The sequence below is a fragment of the Xenopus laevis genome, chromosome 4L, assembly GCF_017654675.1.
Source record: "Xenopus laevis strain J_2021 chromosome 4L, Xenopus_laevis_v10.1, whole genome shotgun sequence".
In the NCBI taxonomy this organism is placed as follows: domain Eukaryota; kingdom Metazoa; phylum Chordata; class Amphibia; order Anura; family Pipidae; genus Xenopus; species Xenopus laevis.
The window spans coordinates 140936254-140957762 of NC_054377.1; the positions used below are offsets into that span (position 1 = coordinate 140936254).

A 21509-nucleotide genomic window follows, 5' to 3' on the forward strand; every position below is an offset into this window, starting at 1 on the left:
TTTGTAAAGTTATTGTAAACTAGAGCTCAGCAGAACATGACTTGACTTAGGGAAGTCACCATATTGTATCTTACAGAGGCCCAAATCATGCAGTCATGGGATTCTGGGAGTTGCAGCTCAGAGACTAAAGTTTTTATTATAGTGTGTTCTCCACAGAGTGGGTACATCCATCCATCCCTCTAACTATAGATACAGACATATATAGAATATAGGCAACATTTTTATTGCTGCTATGAATTATGCAGGACATGTCCCTTACATGAACCATGAAATATGAAACAAGCTCATAAAATGGGAACGATAAAACCCTGGCGGAAAGGCCATGTTGGCTCTAGAGGAGAAATATGAATCTCCCAAACATCTGGTTTGCTTAAAGTTCCTTGGAAAGATCCCTAGTGCACCGACCATCTTGAGCGTGGAGTGAGGCAGGCAGCAAGCAGCAGCTGTCACAGAACACATCATGTTTTATGGGGTCTCGGGATGAGGGTGCTCAGGGCAATGCAGGGAAACCAGGGCCTCCAGCTTGAAATCTGTCAATTCTTTACTGATCTACTGCAATCACAGGTCTTTTGGCGACAAGTGGATAATGTTGATCTGCTCATCCTGCAGCTTCAGTCACTTCTGGGTCAGGGAATGACCTTCCATACTCTTGACAGATGGGATTTATTGTCCTGAAACACAAACTGCAAAATTATAGTTTAAAGCCACTTTTCACCCTTTCAATGGGACATAGCAGGTATAGTAAGGAGAGATGGTGCCTATAGTAGCAGTGGGATAATAGTCTCTGGGAAGGGAGTGTGTCTGTGGGATAGCAGGTATAGTAGGGAGAGATGGTGCCTATAGTAACAGTGGATAATAGTCTCTGGGAAGGGAGTGTGACTGTGGTATAGCAGGTATAGTAGGGAGGGATAGTGCCTATAGTAACAGTGGATAATAGTCGCTGGGAAGGGAGTGTGTCTGTGGGATAGCAGGTATAGTAGGGAGAGATGGTGTCTATAGTAACAGTGGCATAATAGTCTCTGGGAAGGGAGTGTGACTGTGGTATAGCAGGTATAGTAGGGAGGGATAGTGCCTATAGTAACAGTGGATAATAGTCGCTGGGAAGGGAGTGTGACTGTGGGATAGCAGGTATAGTAGGGAGAGATGGTGCCTATAGTAGCAGTGGCATAATAGTCTCTGGGAAGGGAGTGTGACTGTGGTATAGCAGGTATAGTAGGGAGGGATAGTGCCTATAGTAACAGTGGATAATAGTCGCTGGGAAGGGAGTGTGACTGTGGGATAGCAGGTATAGTAGGGAGAGATGATGCCTATAGTAACAGTGGGATAATAGTCTCTGGGAAGGGAGTGTGACTGTGGGATAGCAGGTATAGTAGGGAGGGATGATGCCTATAGTAACAGTGGATAATAGTCTCTGGGAAGGGAGTGTGACTGTGGGATAGCAGGTATAGTAGGGAGAGATGATGCCTATAGTAACAGTGGGATAATAGTCTCTGGGAAGGGAGTGTGACTGTGGGATAGCAGGTATAGTAGGGAGGGATGATGCCTATAGTAACAGTGGATAATAGTATCTGGGTAGGGAGTGTGACTGTGGGATAGCAGGTATAGTAGGGAGAGATGATGCCTATAGTAACAGTGGGATAATAGTCTCTGGGAAGGGAGTGTGACTGTGGGATAGCAGGTATAGTAGGGAGAGATGGTGTCTATAGTAACAGTGGGATAATAGTCTCTGGGAAGGGAGTGTGACTGTGGGATAGCAGGTATAGTAGGGAGAGATGGTGCCTATAGTAACAGTGGAAAATAGTCTCTGGGAAGGGATTGTGGCTGTGGGATAGCAGGTATAGTAGGAAGAGATGGTGCCTATAGTAACAGTGGATAATAGTCTCTGGGAAGGGAGTGTGACTGTGGGATAGCAGGTAGTAGGGAGAGATGGTGCCTATAGTGGAATAATAGTCTCTGGGAAGGGAGTGTGAACCGGTATAAAAGATGCCAATGATACGGCAGAAAGATATAAATACAGGAAGGCTGGTAATTTCCCAATATCTATAAGATGTTGCAAATACTGTTTTACCCAAGGCAGATCTTTTACTAAAGTTTACAATGTTGGACAATGGTGGGACCCTGTATTTTAATACTGACCTGGACACTAACAATCGTACATGAGGACTGTAGGCTTATTGTTGCTGTGTTTATTGTTGTCACTACAAGTTACAAATGTTTTCCTGGCTAGTTAAATACCGAGTATAAATTACACTGGGAACACAGGGCAGAGGATGAAATACAGTTGTGACATTTCCAGGTTTGTAAACGGACCTACCCTGGCGTGAACCAGAGCGCAGTTTCCCCATCTTCCTTTTAAACCGATTTATTGCTGCAGACACAGTCATTTTATTTTATAAATCCATTTGTTGGGTATGAAATAAATCTCCAGAGCTGGGAGGTTGAAACCAACAGAAAGGTTCCTCGGGATTAAATATCTCATTTTAATCTCATTGCTTCTTGGCATTTTCAGTGGGAAGCCTTCTGCCTGCACTTTTTTATACAAGGTTGTACAGCCTCTGGCCCTCGCCAAGAACTGCAGCACCCAGAATCCCCTGCCAGACAAGTTCTGAGAATTGTAGTTCAGCAACAGCAGCAGGAGGTTAGACATTTATGTTTTGATTTGGGATTCTAGAAGGGCATTTGGCTACTGGAATTACAGTGTAGCTGGAAGCACATTTGAAATATCCAAGGGCAGACAAATATTTTGTTCTCTCTAAACTATAACTCCCAGAATGCTTAACCAGCAATTTTCAAGTGCTACAGTTTAGGTATGTCCAGGGCATTTGCCTATTAAAATTAGTGTAGCTTTTGGAAGCACATTTGTATGAACACATTTATTTTACAGAGCAGCAAAATATGTTGGAGCACTAAAAATACATGTTAATAATAATAACTAAGGGCAGCATAATATTTGGTTCTTGCTAAACTACAACTCCCAAATAGCCAGCAATTTTCAAGTGCATTAATAGAATCTGCCATCACAAGATCCCCCAGCAGGGCATTCCCCAACCTCACTGTCCTCACCATGATGAACCCCATTGGCTGCCTCAAATGAAAGTTTCTCACGTCTAAAGGGGTGGCCCTTTGATTATTTCTAAGTACATTAGTACATTTCTAATGTACTAGTAAATTATTAAAGTAAACGATAATCAAGTCCTCTTGCAAGTGCCCTTTTTTCAGAGAAAACAAATCCAACCTTTAGGGCAGAGACGCACGCTCAGATTCGGGGAGATTTAGTTGCCCAGCGATAAATCGGCTCTTCTTTGAGGCGACTAATCTCCCCAAACTGCCTCCCGTTGGCTAGAATACAAATCCCAGGCGGGATTCATTTTCCAAAGTCGCCCAAAGTTTCCTTGTGAGGCAACTTCGGAGGGCGACTTCGGAAAACGAATTGCACAGATTGCCATCCCACCGACGATTTACGTTCTAGCCAGCAGGAGGCAGTTCGGGGGGATTAGCCCCGAAGAAGAGGAGATTTGTCACTTGGCGACTAATCTCCCCGAATCTGAGCGTGTCTCTGCCCTTACAGTCTTTGCTCATAGTTTAAATCCTTTATTAGCTACTGAATGACACTGCCTAGAGTTACATGGATTACTATAGAGTGTATAACTCACATTTATATTATTTCTACCAATGTTCACAACCTTGCACTTATCAACATTGAACCTCACCTGCCACTTAGCTGCCCGGCTTTCCAGTTTAGTCAAATCAAAGGCAACATTCTGAATGGAAATTATAGTTACAGAATGTATTATCATAAACAAAACAAAAATAACAGTATTTCCAATGCACAGCTCATTAATAAACAAATTAAAAAGCAAAGGGGAAAGGCAGACCCCTGCTGTACCCCATTAACAACGCTGCTCCAATTGGAAAATGTTCCATTTACCACCACTCTTTATCTGTCCTTGAGCCAGTTCTCTACCCAATTACAACTAAGTTCCAGGCCAAATTACTTCACTTACTTAGTAACCATTTGTGGTACTTTATCAAATACTCAAGTTAGGTGAAAGTAGATCACATCCACTGCCAACCCAGAGTCTAGGTTCCAGCTCACCTCCTCATAGAAGGCAATTAGATAGGACTAGCAAGATCCATTACAAAAAAAATGCTGGCACAATTTATAGTATTGTGATTTGCAATGTATTCAAGTATCTTATCCCTTACAACCCCTTCCATAAACTTTCCTACCACTGATATCAGACTAACAATTCTATAGCTCTCAGGCTGAGATCGACATCATGCCAGACGTCAAAGAATCCTGAAAAATAAAGAAAAGAATAAAGAGGTTTGGCAATCATACAGCTAAGCTCTTTTAGTACACTGCGCAGGAGGAGGGATCTGAGTCCTTACTGGATCACCTTCACTTGCAGTGCCCATAGTTACTAATGATACTTATAGATACTGATAGTTTTGTCACTGTGGCCATGTTGTTTGATAATCAGTTAGATAATCAGCTTGCTTGCAGATTGAAACCTTGAAACTATTGCACTCAGAGTAGGACTGTCACACTCATCGGTGGACGGATACGGTAAACTGTTGCCTACAGCCTCCTACTGCCAGTACCAGATATAACCATATTCTTTGTCTAGCAATCAGAAGCAATAGCTTCTTTGTCCCATCCTCTCCTGTCCTGAATTCTCCTTTGCAGACAGTCTCTGGTGCCCTTCAGATGGGTTTTTATATTAGCCGTATGATATGGGGAGTCAGAACACTACAAGACAATTTGTGGTTTTAGGAATAGTGTTATTTAAAGGGACACTAAAGATTCCCATTTCCCGTGGTGTGTAACATCAATGTATTATGATTATATGGAGTTGTACAAGGTAAGACATGACAGACTAGTGGCTGTTGTGGTTATGGGGTCCCACCTAACTCCCCCCCTAAACTATACATTTACACCCTCATTCGCAATGCTGAAATATGTATATTTCAGCTCAAAATCACTTACTATTCATTTCATTGGCCTGCAAGTGCACCACGGAAGATATTTGGTAATATTGGCTGGCTAGTTGGCCACGCCTGTAATTTATCATTGTCTCTCAAACCACTTTCTGAGCGCTAGGGTTGGACTAATTCCCTCATCTGCCACCGCTTGAGTGAGATTTCACTCTCTTCTTACCTGGCAACAGTCATGTGTGTGATTAGGTGGGATGGGGTGGCCCCTGACATCAGTTCTGTAGCAGACCCCAAGCACCCCAGTCCTACACTGCTAAGGAGACCCAAAATAAATCAGTGAAACTGCCTTTTAACCCCTAGAACATGTTTAAAACCAGTTCCACATATTTTCTTTTCCAAGAACATGTAACGGTTTTTGGAGATCAGATCCTCTCTATTGAGAATGGGACCCATTTTTAAAGGTCTGGCCACACGGGCAGATTCGGGGGGATTAGTCGCCAGGCGACAAATCTCCTCTTCTTCTCGGCGACTAATCTCCCCGATCTGCCTCCCGGCGGCTAAAATGAAAATCGTCTGGGGGCATGCACGCGGAGCACTTCATTTTACAAAGTTGCCCGGAATTGCATCACGAGGAAACTTCGGGCGGGACTTTGGAAAACGAAGCATTCCGTGTGCCTGCCCCCAGGCAACTTTCATTTTAGCCGGCAGAAGGCAGGGGGAGGCAGATCGGGGAGATAAATCGCCACGAAGAAGAGATTTGTAGATTAACTAATCTCCCTTGAATCTGCCCGTGTGGTCAGATCCTTAGTCCCACTTTATTAAACAGGTGGTTCACCTTTAAGTTAACTTTTAGCACTTTATAGAATTCAAAGCAACTTTTCATTTCGTCTTTATTTATTTTTTTTTTTCAATCTTTGAATTATTTGCCTTTTTCTTCGGACTCTTTCCAGTTTTCAAATGGGGGTCACTGACCCCCATCTAAAAAGCACTACACATTTATAGTTATTGCTACTTTTTATTACTCATCTTTCTGTACAGCAGGCATCCCCAACCTTTTGAACACGTGAGCAACATTCAGAAGTAAAAGGAGTTGGGGAGCAACACTAGCATGAAAAATGTTCTTGGGGTGCCAAATAAGGACTGTGATTGGCTATTTGGTAGCCCCTATGTGGATTGTCAACCTAGATTAAGACTTTTGTTTGACAGTACAACTGGTTTATATGCAATTAAAACTTGCCTCCAAGTCAGGAATTCAAAAATAAGCACCTGCTTTGAGGTCATTGGGAGCAACATCCAATGGGTTGGAGAGCAACATGTTGCTCACGAGCTACTGGTTGGGGATCACTGCTGTACAGGTTTCTCCTATTCACATTCCAGACTCATTCACATCAATGTGCTGCGCTATATGTTAATAATAATAATCAATGCATGGTTGCTAGGGTAATTTGGACCATAGCAACCAGATGGCTGAAATTGCAACTGGGGAGCTGCTAAATAAAAAGCTAAATAACTCAAAAAACACAAATAATAAAACATTAAAACTAAGTGCAAATTGTCTCAGAATATCACTCTCTACATCATACTACAAATTAATTTAAAGGTGAACAACCCCACTGACATACAATCATTGGAGAAGTGATATACAGCCTTTATAATAACCTACGAAACAACAGCTGCAACTCCCAAAGGATTATGATTCTAGGGTCCAGGCTGCACATAGTTATACGAGCGCCGCCGCAGCCTCTCACAATACTGCAGATCTGCGCTCACCAGCATGGCAACACTATCTCCCCGCCTCCTTCGGTTTCCTGACCAATCACAAATAAAGTGACGTAATCCCCACATTCCTTTCACGACGCCGCTTCCGCGCCAAGAACGAGTTAGCCGAAAAGCAGATTTTGATTGGTCAAAGGGAGGTCCCGCTTGAATCTCAGCGCCAATTAGAAAGCTCGTATTTTACTGTTTGGAACACGTGCAGACCCGGAAGTAGGAAGAAACCAGCGTGCTGAAAAAGAAGCGCTGATCGCAGGTGAGAAGGGCTAGCTTTGAATTGGTAGTCGGTAGAGGTGTTACTCCTGTGTTTTTTGTGAATAGAACTCACATAGGTCCAGTGCGTGAATTGGGGAGGAGAGGAGGGAGAAGAAGGCAGACATGTTCGTCACTGAGGAGTTATTTTTGAGGGAGGTGGAGGAATAGTATGAGACAGCTCAGAGCTTGCTTTTGTGGCAGAGTAAGGGGGTGGGTGCATCGTAGAACTGACTTTACACATAAATATCCTAATATTGACACTGTACACACTACTAATCTGCATTGCCCAGCCCTGTCTTCAGCAATAATCTTACTGACATGTCTGTGGTTAATGCTGATTATCCATTTACTACAGTGACGTCTGGCATGTCTGGGGTAAATGCTAATTATCCGTTTTCTAAAGTGATTATTGGTATTTCTGGGGTTAATGCCAATTATTGATTTTCTACAGTTACTACAGCTATGGGACATATAGGACCTGGGGTTTTCCGGATAAGGGATCTTTTGTAATTTGAATCTTCATACCTTAAAGGGATACCTCTCATGGGAAATTTTTTTTTTTCAAAATGAATCAGTTAATAGTGCTGCTCCAACAGAATTATGCACTGAAATCCATTTCTCAAAAGAGCAAACAGATTTTTTATATTCAATTTTGAAATCTGACATGGGGCTAGACATATTGTCAATTCCCAGCTGCCTCAAGTCATGTGACTTGTGCTCTGATAAACTTCAATCACTCTTTACTGCTGTACTGCAAGTAAAGCTGGCCATAGACGCAAAGATCCGATCGTACGAATCAACGTACGATCGGACTTTCCCATCTCCCGACCCTCCACTAACCATTCAGATTAAAGTCCTTACCATTCTGATCAAATAAGAACAGATCACCCAATGTTCTGCCCCTGACAGCAATCGTACGATACTTATGTCTGACAACACTAGTGACAGTCTCCCTCTGAAAATCGTACGATTGGCAATACACACAGAGATATTATCGGCAGGCGACAGAAATTTTCTAACCTGTCCGATCGACCAAACGACCGATCTCCGACGGACGAAAAATGTCGGGACTCTCCACACACGGTCCGAAAATCGTACGAATCCACGATTCGTACGATCGGATCTTTGCGTCTATGGCCAGCTTTAGAGTGATATCACCCCCTCCCTTTTCCCCCCCAGCAGCCAAACAAAAGAACAATGGGAAGGTAACCAGATAACAGCTCCCTAACACAAGATAACAGCTGCCTGGTAGATCTAAGAACAGCATTCAATTGTAAAAATCCATGTCCCACTAAGACACATTCAGTTACATTGAGAAGGAAAAAGAGCAGCCTCCCAGAAAGCATTTCTCTCCTAAAGTGCAGGCACAAGTCACATGACCAGGGGCAGCTGGGAAATTGACAAAATGTCTAGCCCCATGTCAGATTTCAAAATTAAATATAAAATCTGTTTGCTCTTTTGAGAAATGGATTTCAGTGCAGAATTCTGCTGGAGTAGCACTATTACCGTATATACTCGAGTATAAGCCGAGTTTTTCAGCATCCAAAATGTGCTGAAAAAGTCTACCTCGGCTTATACTCGGGTCAGCGGGCAGTAGCCGAGATTGCAGTCACTTTTAATCATTCCTATACCAACAGTACACTTGGGGAGAGACTGCAATATCCCACAATGCCCTCTGTTGGTTTTATGAAAGAATAACAGTGCGCCCTCTGTTGGTTATATCAAAGAATAACAGTGACTGCAATATCACACAGCGCCATCTGTTGGTTGTATCAAAGAATAACAGTGACTGCAATATCACACAGCGCCATCTGTTGGTTGTATCAAAGAATAACAGTGACTGCAATATCACACAGCGCCATCTGTTGGTTGTATCAAAGAATAACAGTGACTGCAATATCACACAGCACCATCTGTTGGTTGTATGAAAGAATAACAGTGACTGCAATATCACACAGCGCCATCTGTTGGTTATATCAAAGAATAACAGTGACTGCAATATCACACAGCGCCATCTGTTGGTTGTATCAAAGAATAACAGTGACTGCAATATCACACAGCACCATCTGTTGGTTGTATGAAAGAATAACAGTGACTGCAATATCACACAGCGCCATCTGTTGGTTATATCAAAGAATAACAGTAACTGCAATATCACACAGCGCCATCTGTTGGTTGAATAAAGGATTAACAGTGATGGCAATATCACACAACGCCATCGGTTGGTTATACGAAAGATCAGTGATGGTTTTATGACACACAGCACTCTCTGCACAATTCTCTTTCACCATCAACTTTGCAAAGAAGTCCGGTCGATCGCTGGGGGAGTCTCTTTGGCGGAAGGTGCGCTGCTGGGAGACAGGGCTGTAGTTGTGTCTAGGCTTATACTAGAGTCAATAAGTTTTCCCAGTTTTCGTAGGTAAAATTAGGTACCTCGGCTTATACTCGGATCGGCTTATACTCGAGTATATACGGTAACTGATGCGTTTTGAAAAAAACATGTTTTCCGATGAAAGGATCCCTTTAAGTCTAGAAAATCATGTGAACATTTTAATAACCCCAATAGGTTGTTCTTGGCTTCAAATAAAGATTAATTATGTCTTATTCTGGATCAAGTACAAGCTACTGTTTTATTATTACAGAGATTTTTTTAAAAAAAAATAAAATAAAAATGGAGTCTATGGCCTTCCCATAATTTGAAGCTTTTTGGGTAGCGGTTCCCATACCCATAGTAGCATAGTGAAATAAAAATTGTGAGGAGGTAAGTGTGATATGTCCACCTCCGAGCAGGACAAACAAAAACTGAGGTTACAGAGAGACACAGGAAGAGGAGGAGTCTAAAATTCATTCATTGTTTGTCCTGCCTCCAGAGAGGAGAACTTAACCCCATACGTCCTGCACTGGCAGGTAGGGCCGTATGCATAATAAAAAAAGATTAATTATGTCTTATTCTGGATCAAGTACAAGCTACTGTTTTATTATAACAGAAAAAGGAAATTTTTTTTTTTTTTTTTTTTTAAATAAAAAAAAATGGAGTCAATGGGAGACCGCCTTCCCATAATTTGGAGCTTTTTGGGTAGCGGATCCCATACCAGTACTTGCATAGTGAATCCGTATTTGAGGTTTAAGTGGTTGCTGAACTAGCAAATGAAACACATCCCTGGTTAGTACAAATGAGACACTTTGATTTGTGGTGGAATGTAAGTAAAAAATACACCGCTGGTTATCATGAAACAATTTTTAGGTTGGTACTAATGTGACCTGTTGATCGCTGTTGGACTGATAGGAGCGTTGCTGCCTGAGTTGAGTATTTCAACTCGCCTCATTGGTGCAAGTCCAACAGCAATCCACAGATCACATTAGTACCAACCTGGAAAATGTTTTGTGATACATACAAATTTCAAGGGGCAGCCAAATCTCACTCCTGGTGACTTTAAGGGGGTTGTTCACCTTTGAGTTTTAGTATGATGTAGAGGGTGATATTCTGAGACAATTTGCCATTGGCTTTCATTTTTTATTTATTTGTGGTTGCTGAGTTATTTAGCTTTTTATTCAGCAGCTCTCCATTTGTGAGTTTCAGCAATCTGGTTGCTAGAGTTCACGTTACCCTAGCAACCATGCACTGATTTGATGTAGAGACTGGAATATGAATAGAAGAGGGCCTGAATAGAAAGCTGAGTAATAAAAAGCAATATAGCAATAACAATAAATGTGTAGCCTTACAGAGTATTTGTAAATGGGAAATTTGTTTTTCCTAGTGCTGGGACTGTAGTTGCTGAACCTGTAGAGCTGTACATTAAAGTTCCCGAAAGTATTTTCAGCATTTTGCATTAAAAATGTACCATCCCAAAATATCTGTAAATCAGTATTGACTTTATAATACATCTATTGCCATTAGTGTAACTATTCACACCTTTTTATTCAGCATAGAGTTCCTGTAGGCCCTGTGCACTTGGATGTTACTGATATGCTTCCAGCGATGCTCTATTATTTAAGATGAATATATGCTGAAGATTCATTGTTGTGGCTCCCAGGATTCACAGCTTCTATCAGGTGATCATCGCGGTATTTACAAAAAGGACAACTGATTGGAAGTTTAACTTTGGCAGAACAAGTTGCAGGTAAAACTTTTTCCCTGAAATAATCCTCAATAATATAGTGGACCTGAGATAAAAGTGAGTGTAGGACTGTACAGAATAAAATCAAGTGCTACCCTAGGCATGCCGACCCCTTTCCTACCCGCTTGCACAATACAATTAGTGCATATATGTCAGGTAGAAGAGGGGTACCCCTATGTTAAGCCCCAAGTAACAAACTCCAATGTGATAATTATCCGATTGATTTTGATTTGGCAGACCTTATTTTTAGTTACATAAATTACAGATAATGCTCTGCAGAACCGTTATTTAGAAAATCTTTCGGATCAAAGATCATTCATCAGGTGCTTGTATAAACCAGCACCCGAGGAAGGATCTTTCATCCAAAACATGTTGTTCATTTTCTAAATAAAAGGATGACTGACTGATGAAATAACGGTTCTCCAGAGTGACATTATCTGTAATTTGTGAAAGCTTGGAAGGTCTGGTGGTGCCTTGCTCTGATGGTTGAACCTCTTTTATAACCGATAACCAAGGTGTGCATACATATTCTCTCTACATATACAGTTCCACAACATGCTGAGTTGGCCAGCTTTCCGCAGTCCCTCCAGGTGGAGTCGGCAGCATATGGCCTGTGTATAGAGGCCCACTGTTAGGCCACTCCAGGGTTAACAATCAGATCAGCCTGATTAAGCCATGCTCTGGGTAGCCAAAGTAGGCCCTGATCTGATTGTTTGGTGAGCAAGTGTATGGCCACCTTAAGACCAAATTGGTGCAGCAGATGCACCAAGGCCCACTCACCTGTAGTTGGTTGTTTCCTTTTAAATATAAAACTATTTCCATTAGGGATGCACCGAATCCAATTTTTTGGATTCGGGCGAACCCCCCAATCCTTCACAAAAGATTTGGCCGAATACCGAACCAAATCCGAATCCTAATTTGCATATGCAAATTAAGGGTGGGAAGTGGAAAACATTTTTTACTTCCTTGTTTTGTGACAAAAGGTCACACGATTTCCCTACCCGCCCCTAATTTGCATATGCAAAATAGGACTCGGATTCGGTTCAACCGAGCAGAAGGATTCAGCTGAATCCTGCTGAAAAAGCCCGAATCCTGGATTCGGTGCATCCCTAATTGCCATATTTAAAAGTCATTTATCATGGAATAGAGATTAAAATATTCTTGTTCTGGGGTTCAACATTATCTTGTTCCACTGATGAGCCTTTGGTTAATAAAAAGTCACAAACAAGACATTCACAATGAACATTAATAGCATGCAAGCCTAGCAATCCATAGATATCCTTCTTACACCCTCTGGGCATACTGATAATTGGCGGTTTTCTTTCCTGTGTTATCCTGCCATAGGGGTAGGTACTATATTTCCTGGTCAAAATGAAGCAACTTTGATCATTTATGTTCTAGTGAAAATCATTATGATAACCCCTGCGTTCGACATCCGCCAGGATTCAGATTTTCTTACAATAACAATCAAGGTTCCGTATGCCAGAGCTTCGGAAATCGATATTTACATTGAAGGCGACGACTTCAAATTCTACGCCAAGCCGTACTTCCTGAGGTAAGGGTGTTTTCTTATGCAGTGCATGTATGGCAAGTATTTATCCATATTCAAAACAATGGGCTCTAGACCAGTTTCATGTCAGAAAAACAAGACAAAAAAAAAAAAAATTTATATATATAGTAGCTTCTTTGGCTAGAAGTTTCCCCCAAGTGTTCTAAATGTAAAATTTGAAAAAATGCCAATAAAACGTGCTCACAACACCAGGGACTTAGTTTTACATGTCCACATTCATCAATATTAATCTATTAGAACATTTTCTAATATTGATGAATGGGGCATAGTAAACTAAGTCCCTGGTGTTGTGAGCACGTTTTATTGGCATTTTTTCTAATTTTACATTTAGAAGACTTTGGGGAAACTTCTAGCCAAAGGGGGGGGGGTGTGTGTGTGTGTGTGTGTGTGTGTGTGTGTGTGTTTTTGTCTTGTTTTTCCGACATGGTTCCATATTTGGAGCTGGTCAAGAGCACATTGTTTTGAGTTTGGTTGAGGAGAGCCGAAAGTGCAGGTTTCGGTGTGGGACTAACGGATATGGGACTCACATTTTTTCTATATATTTATGAAGGATCTTTCAATTTTCCAACTAGTGGATCTGGAAATCCCTGCTCTTGGGGGGGTTGGCTTATACCATGTATGGCTGCTATTGGTTGGATACTTTTGCTACCTAATGTGGATGGGCTTTATTGGCATGGTTCTCAACCTCCGTTAATTTTCAGGGGCAATATCCTTTATACATGTCTTTCAAAAGTAGGGATGCACCGAATCCACTTTTTTTGGATTTGGCCGAATCCTTCGTGAAAGATTGGCCGAATCCGAACACTGCTGAAAAAGGCCGAATCCTGGATTCGGTGCATCCCTATTCAAAAGTAACTTACTCCCACTTGCGTGGTGTAGGGATGCACCAAATCCAGGATTTAGTTCGGGATTCGGCCTTTTTCATCAGGATTCGGATTTGGCCGAATCCTTCTGCCCGGCCTAATCCGTATCCTAATTTGCATATGCAAATTAGGGGCGGGGAGTGGAAGCACATGAATATTTATTTACAAAACAAGGAATTAAATGTATTCCCCTTCCCATCCAGCGGAAGGATTTGGGGGTTTGACTGAATCAAAAATAATGGATTCGGTGCATCCCTAGTCCGGTGGTCCATATGTTTTCAACAGGCTCCTTCCTCTTCAAAACTTTCTTGACAATGTTACATGAGCAGTAGCCGCAGAAATGAGGAGTGATACATAATAGACAACAGAGATAAATATCACTATCCCTGACAATTAGAAGTCACCTCACGGTACCATGACCTGTATATAAAACCATCCAGCAGACCTTTCTACTGTCATGGAACTTCTTGGTGTCCTACTTATATTATACTATAGACCATACATTATTTCCTGTATAACCTAATTCTCATAGGCCCGTAACTGTTTTAAATTATTTTTCGATACCTCCCTTCTATTCTATTCTCCTCCTTCAACCTGTGCCTGGAAGTCGTTAAAGGAGTAGAAAAGCTACGGAGGCATTTTATTGCCGATAGATTAGCTGCAATAGTGTAAGCTAGAATGCTATTTATTAAGTAGAATGCTTTACCATACCTGAGTAAAAAGCTTTACAAGCTCTCTGTTTGTTTAGGATAGCAGCTGCCATATTAGCTTGTTGTGACATCACTTCCTGCCCGAGTCTCTCCCTGCTCACTCATAGCTCTGGGCTCAGATCATATCAGGGAGGGGAGGAGGGAGGGTCAGGGGGGAGAGGAGCAAACTGAGCATGCTCAAGCCCTAGCCCTGGAGGGTTAAGCTGAAAACAGGAAGTCTGATACAGAAGCCCATGAGTACACAATAGAAGGAAAGAAATGCTGTGTTTCTTTTGACAGAGGACTCCGAGAAGCATTACTTTCAGGGTTTACTGGTGTATTTATATAGACCTTTCTGATAAGGCTTACTTAATTTTAGCCTTTCCTTCTCCATTAACCCTATTAGATTATCAGCTCAGCAGGGCAGATGCTGCCTTTTCTTGGACCTCTTAAAAGCATTGTATCCGTACAAAAATGCTGCAGTAAATATATTTTTCCTGCCCCGTAGAAAGTTCCAGTCCAATTAAGTAGCCTTGCTACAGATGAAAGTAGGGTTGCCACCCGGTCGGTATTTTACTGGCCTAGCCGGTAAAACACCTGCCGGTGCCGGAATTACAAATTTAATACTCTTAAGAAAAAGCCCATGGCCCACCCCCAATTCGCTCAGTACTTAACTTTTTTCAGGTTTTGCGTGCTGCTCGGCCCCCTTTTGCGTCACTGTGCGTGACTCTGTCCCCTTTTACGTCACGGCCCGACCCTTTTTGTTCCCGCCCCCCACCAGCCGGTACAAAATTTTAGTAAAAGTGGCAACCCTAGATGAAAGTAAAGTTGCAGATCTTCTTTTTTTTCTGTACAGACTGGCATTCTAGATCTGTGGCCTGTGCACATGTGTACCATCTAAATAAAACACTCTACAATACAGCCAGTATATGAGATTATGGTTAGTATACACACATCTAGTTCCCATAATGAGCAAGAGTGATGTCTCCTCTGTAGAATTACCCAAGCAGCCCTCCTCACCTCGTTTATTATGTGCTTGATGTTGTGGTCCTCTGGAATCTGCCATTAAGCTGTTCCAACTCAGCAAGCTGCATCAGACAAGGCAATGACCGAGACCTTTTGTATATGGACTGCTGGATATTTGCTCACAAGACCTCTAGAGTGGATCTGTATTTAAAGCGCTGCAGGCATAATCACTTTATTATTACTGTTCAGTGTGCAACCATTGTTACTTCAATACCTGCCTGTCTTTCAGTATCTAATTCTCCTCCTCTTACCCTGTGCTCAGGCTGGCACTGCCAGGAAGGATCGTAGAAGATGGAAGACAAAAGGCAACTTACAATGCTGATGACGGTGAGGAAATACAAGAATTTCTGCTGCTGTTTGTACCATGCAGTTTCCTGGCAGTTGACTCGATTTATTAAAATATATGTACTTGTGTTCCATTAGTATTTATGTAGTGGACCTGTTAAAGGGGTGGTTCACCTTTAAAGGGGAACTGTCGCAAAAATAAAAGTTTAATATATGCTTAATCATACTGGAAAAAGAAGTTTTCTAAATATAATCAATTAAAAATTCTAAACCATTTATGAAATATTCTAGTTACTTTTCACTATCCTCCTACTGAGCACTTGTATATCTTCAGTCTCTCTTCATGCAGGAGTTGGGAGTCTGATTTTGAATGATCGTTAGATCCAATATATAGGCGGGCTCCTTTTGCCTAGAAGACATATTAGAGCTCACTCTATTAAACTCACCAGACATCATGTCTCTCTACATGCAGGATTTGTGCAAAAGGCAGTTATTTTGTTAGATTTTGTTTGTACTGGAATCAGTTATTTGAGTGAGCTCTAATACATCTGCTAGGACAGGAAGCCCCGCCTATAAGATATATTGGATCATTCATCCGACACCCAACTGCTGCATGAAGAGAGAATGAAGAGAAACAGATGCTAAGAGAGGAATAGTGAAGATAAATTATTTCAGAAAAAAAATGCAGAATATTTAATTGATTGTATTTAGAAAGTTTCATATTTCAGTATGATGAAGCTTATAATTACATTACATGTTTACTATAGTTGCCATTCAAGGTAATGTTTGGTATAGAGTGGCCAAATCAAAGCATCTTTGCAATTGGTCTTTAGTAATTGTTTTCTTTTTTTTTTTTTTTTTTAGTTATTTGCCTTCTGTCTCTTTCAAGCTTTCAAATGGGGGTCACTGACTCCATCTTAAAAACATTTGCAAATTTTCTTAGAATATCACTCTCTCTATATCATACTAAAAGTTAACTCCTAGATGACTGCCCCTTTAAGAGTTAACGGTGTAGCTATTACTCGCTTGCTGCACTTGAAATTTGGAACTGGCAGTAGTCAGAGGGCAGTATTGACTGCTGACCCAGCCATGCCTGACTGTTGGTTTTTTTACAACTTGCAGCATTAAGTGGTTTTAGGAGGCATATGCCCACACAAACTGCGGGGAGACTTATTTATCAAAGGTCAAATTTTGAATTCATGTGAGTTTTAATAACTTCCCTAAACTCCTATAAATTCGAAATTGCAACCATTCGAAATTCATTAAAATAAAAAAATCAGATTTTTTAAACTCTGATGAATGGAATCGACAGCAATTCAGCAGGTTTTAGGTGGCAAATAGTCGAATTTGACAGTTTTGCCCATAAAAAAAAATTAGAAATTTAGAATTTTCAATTAGACCCTCGATAAATCTGCCCCTTAATGTGTAAAATTGCTCAGAATTATCTTCTGGGCATTTTTTTTTTTTTTTTTTTTACATTCTTTTGTTTAGCTTTCATGATATTCGCATTTTTACATTGCTATTATCATAAATTTGTAACAGGAGAGCCTTCTGTTTGATGACTGGCAGGAGAGAAAGCCATATATATATATATTTATACATATAAAAAGATTTCCCTGTTTGCTAACAGAACTATTTTTACAGGTATCATAACAGTTTGTGTACCTAAAGAGACGCCTGGACAGCATTTTGAGGGACTGGATTTGTTGACTTCTCTTTTGGCGCCTCGAGGATCCAAGTCAGCTAAACCCCTGATAGAAGAGATTGGTGAGTATTTGTCCATACGCTTTCTGCTTCAGAGACTATAGCAACTGTCAGTCACAGGCCTGTGCTGTTATCTACTCAGTATGGGGAAGCCAAGGAAAATGTATGCCATAGGGCCATATCACTCCAGGCATTTTCTGTACAAAAATTTGTATAAATTTAAAAGTTATTGGCCCCCATATTTAAACAAACTTTTACTGTTTTACTGTGTCAAGCAGCGTGGCTGCACCTGTTTATACATCAAAATGCAAATATTCATATATATCTGTTGCTTGACACCTTACAGAGCAGAAGTGGCAGCCTACACCGTTCTAAAGAAATGATTCTGACTTTCAGCTTGTATATGGCGATAGCTGGAGCAGGAAAAATATATGGTTATAAACAATTAGGGATGCACCAAATCCAGGATTCGGCTTTTTTCAGCAGGATTCCAAATAATTTTTTGTGTGGCCGAATCAGAATCCTAATTCGCATATGTAAATTAGGTGTGGGAAAGGATTGCACGTGACTTCATCTCAAAACAAGGAAGTAAAACATTACTTTTTCCTTTCCCAAGACGGGAAATTTGCATATGCTAATTATGATTTGGTTCGGTATTCGGCCGAATCTTTCACGAAGTGGATTCTGTGCATCCCTATAAACAACTGAGACCCACTTGCTTATTGGCTGTATCATAGTGAAAACTCTGGGACTTGAAGTCCCTCTGCTTTCCATGGTAGGTGATACATAGATTCCTTGAATAGAGGAGGGAACAAAGTGAGGGAGGGGTTAACTGCCAGCCAGAGAGGGGCGGGGAAAGCTGACTCTGCTAGCCTGAGGGGGTGGTAAAAGCTGACTCTGCCAGCGTATGGGGGGCAGGGAAATGGTTCCTGTTAGTCACAGGCAGGCTATCATGGATTCCTCTTGAATCTAAATAATCATGTATGTCTGTGTATGTTCATATAGTGCATATTTTACATAAGGCCAGCCTAATGAGCTCAGGTCAGAAAGAAGAGAAAAGCACCTTGAATAAGTCTCTGAAGCTGCACTTCGCCTCTGCAGTTTGTGTGTGTTACAGAGCAGTGGATGCAGCTAAAGGTTGAATATTTATCTGTCTCTGCGGTCCTGTAATGACGACATAGAGAATTGCCTTAAATTAATTTCAGCCTTGGGCAAATCTTTTTCTCTCTTGTATTGATCCCTGCAAACATATTCCCGTGCTTACGTCTGTCTGCTATGCACTATATAGTGCCTGTATACGTGAGCGTTGCCTCCAGTGCTTCTCTGTCTTTATCTCAGACACACACACATCCCATCTGCATGGCCCGTGGCACCCACACCATATTTGGGTGTTTTTGGCAGCTGCTAAAATAAATGAAATTGCCCCATTGCTGTCTATAGGAATATACAGTCATATGAAAAAGTTTGGGAACCCCTCTTAATTCTTTAGAGTTTTCTTTATCATTGGCTGAGCTTTCAGAGTCGCAACTTTCTTTCAATTTATAACATGCTTTATGGAAACAATAGTATTTCAGCAGTGACATAACGTTTATTGAATTAGACGAAAATATGCAATATGCATCATAACAAAAATAGACAGGTGCATAAGTTTGGGCACCCCAACAGAGATATTACATCAATACTTAGTTGAACTCCTTTTGCAAATGTAACAGCCTCTAGACGCCTCCTATAGCCTTTGATGAGTGTCTGGATTCTGGATGGTGGTATTTTTGACCATTCGTCCATACAAAATCTCTCCAGTTCAGTTAAATTTGATGGCTGCCGAGCATGGACAGTCTACTTCAAATCATCTCATAGATTTTCCATGATATTCAAGTCGGGGGACTGTGGAGGCCATTCCAGAATATTGTACTTCGCCCTCTGTATAAATGTCTTTGTAGATTTCCAAGTGCGTTTAAGGTCTTTGTCTGGTTGGAATATCCAACCCCTGAATAACTTCAACTTTGTGACTGATGCTTGAACATTATCCTGAAGAATTTGTTGCTATTGGGTTGATTCATCCGACCCTCGACTTTAACAAGGGCCCCAGTCACTGAACTAGCCACACAGCCCCACAGCATGATGGAACCTCCACCAAATCTGACAGTAGGTAGCAGATGTTTTTCTTGGAATGCGGTGTTCTTCTTCCGCCATGCAAATCGCTTTTTGTTATGGCCAAATAACTCCATTTGTGTCTCATCAGTCCAAAGCACTTTGTTCCAAAACGACTGTGGCTTGTCTAAATGAGCTTTTGCATACAACAAGCGACTCTGTTTGTGGCGTGAGTGCAGAAAGAGCTTCTTTCTCATCCCCCTGCCATACAGATGTTCTTTGTGCAAACTCGCTGAATTGTAGAACGATGTACAGATACACCATCTGCAGCAAGATGTTCTTGCAGGTCTTTGGAGGTGATCTTTGGGTTGTCTGTAACCATTCTCACAATCCTCCACATATGCCGCTCCTGTATTTTTCTTGGCCTGCCAGACCTGGGTTTTACAGCAACTGTGCCTGTGGCCTTCCTTACAGTTGAAACTGTCAGTTTAAACCTCTGAGATAGTGGGTTTTTTTTGTAGCCTTCTCCTAAACCATGATACTGAACAATCTTTGTTTTCAGATCTTTTGAGAGTTGCTTTGATTGCAGTCACTCTTCAGAGGAGAGTCAAACAAAAGAACAACTTGAAATTGGCCACCTTACTGTAAATTCCGTACCTTTTCTCATGATTGGACACACCTGCCTATGAAGTTCAAGGCTTAATAAGCTAATACAACCAATTTGATGTTGCCAGTAATCAGTATTGAGCAGTTACATGCATTCAAATTAGCAAAATCACAAGGGTACCCACATTTTTGCCCAGCCAATTTTTCACATTTGATTTGATTTCATACAACTGAATACTGCTTCACTAAAAACCTTTGTTCAGGAAACACTTTAGTACTCGGATGTTCCTGGGAAATGAAAGATATGCCACTGTTATCTTTTTGTTGAAAGTGGAGTAAATTATTAGCAGGCTGAGAGGGGTTCCCAAACTTTTTCATATGACTGTAAATAAAGGAAGACCTTTATCTAATGTTAAGTTTAAAAATCAAGTTGCGCAAGGACCATACATCCCCATGTGATGCTTTCCCAATGCATAGACACATAGGATCAGACCAGCCTGTTTTGGGAATTCGTTTGGTGATGCTTCTTATAATGCTTGCGTGGTCAATGGCAAATTTTATACACACCTAGGGGCAGATTTACTAAGGGTCGAATATCGAGGGTTAATTAACCCTCGATATTCGACTAGGAACTAAAATCGTTCGACTTCGAATATCGAAGTCGAACGATTTAGCGCTAATCCTACGATCGAAGGATTATTCGTTCGATCGAACGATTAAATCCTTCGAATCGAACGATTCGAAGGATTTTAATACAACGATCGAAGGAATATCCTTCGATCAAAAAAACGCAGGCAAGCCTATGGGGACCTTCCCCATAGGCTAACATTGACTTCGGTAGCTTTTAGCTGCCGAAGTAGGGGGTCGAAGTTTTTCTTAAAGAGACAGTACTTCGATTATCGAATGGTCGAATAGTCGAACGATTTTTAGTTCGAATCATTCGATTCAAAGTCGAAGTAGTAGTCGATGGTCGAAGTAGCCAAAAAAACACTTCGAAATTCGAAGTTTTTTTAATTCGAATCCTTCACTCGAGCTTTGTAAATGTGCCCCCTAGAGTTGCAATTAACCATTATCATTAAACTTGTAGGGTCTTCACAGGATGTTCTTGAGGAGGAAGATGAATTTGATTGGCAGATAGAGCAGACTCCTTTCGTGGAACCTACAGAAGAGGCTCTCCAGTCACAGTGCACTTACGGCTTTGGGAATTTACGGTCAGGCGTCTTCGGGCGACTGCAGGTAAGTTGGCTTTGTAGGCCCAGAATCAAAGTAGCCTATTTAATGCTGTGGAGAAGTAGCACCTCATTGGCCTTGGCACAGAAATGTGGGTGGGCACCGAAATCTGTGTGCGAATTCTATCCCCTGCACTGCATCAAGCACCAAAGAATATTGCTGGTGAGTTGTAGTCTGCCACCAGGGGCGTAACTACAGAGGAAGCAGACCCTGCGGCTGCAGGGGGGCCCAGGAGGTACAGGGGGCCCCATGAGGCTCTCATTGATGAGCAATTTCAACATATATTGTTAAAACAGGACAAACACTGGATATGTTGGGGGCCCTAGAATTAATTTGCTGTGGGGCCCAGCAACATCTAGTT

The 21509-nt window shown here is 41.4% G+C and overlaps 1 protein-coding gene and 1 long non-coding RNA gene across 4 annotated transcripts in view; one reads left to right on the forward strand and one right to left on the reverse strand.

Annotated features, from left to right (window-relative positions):
• The window catches only part of shq1.L (SHQ1, H/ACA ribonucleoprotein assembly factor L homeolog), a gene marked incomplete at its 5' end in the record, with an annotated part of 81806 nt that overhangs the window by 381 nt on the left and 59916 nt on the right, over positions 1-21509 (forward strand). Inside the window, 5 exon segments of the mRNA NM_001130947.1 lie at positions 10892-11087; positions 12486-12639; positions 15495-15559; positions 17162-17284; positions 21006-21154. Coding sequence (NP_001124419.1) covers positions 12497-12639; positions 15495-15559; positions 17162-17284; positions 21006-21154 — 480 coding nt within the window.
• LOC108714714 lies at positions 203-15314 on the reverse strand. Of its 3 annotated transcripts, none has more exons than XR_005967074.1 (2): positions 15227-15314; positions 203-683 (listed from the first exon to the last, which is right to left on the reverse strand). It is a non-coding gene; the product is annotated as an uncharacterized LOC108714714 (long non-coding RNA). The 3 variants fall into 3 exon arrangements; XR_005967075.1 differs by having other exon boundaries at positions 203-671; positions 15227-15310; XR_001935408.2 differs by lacking the exon at positions 15227-15314 and adding an exon at positions 6602-6733.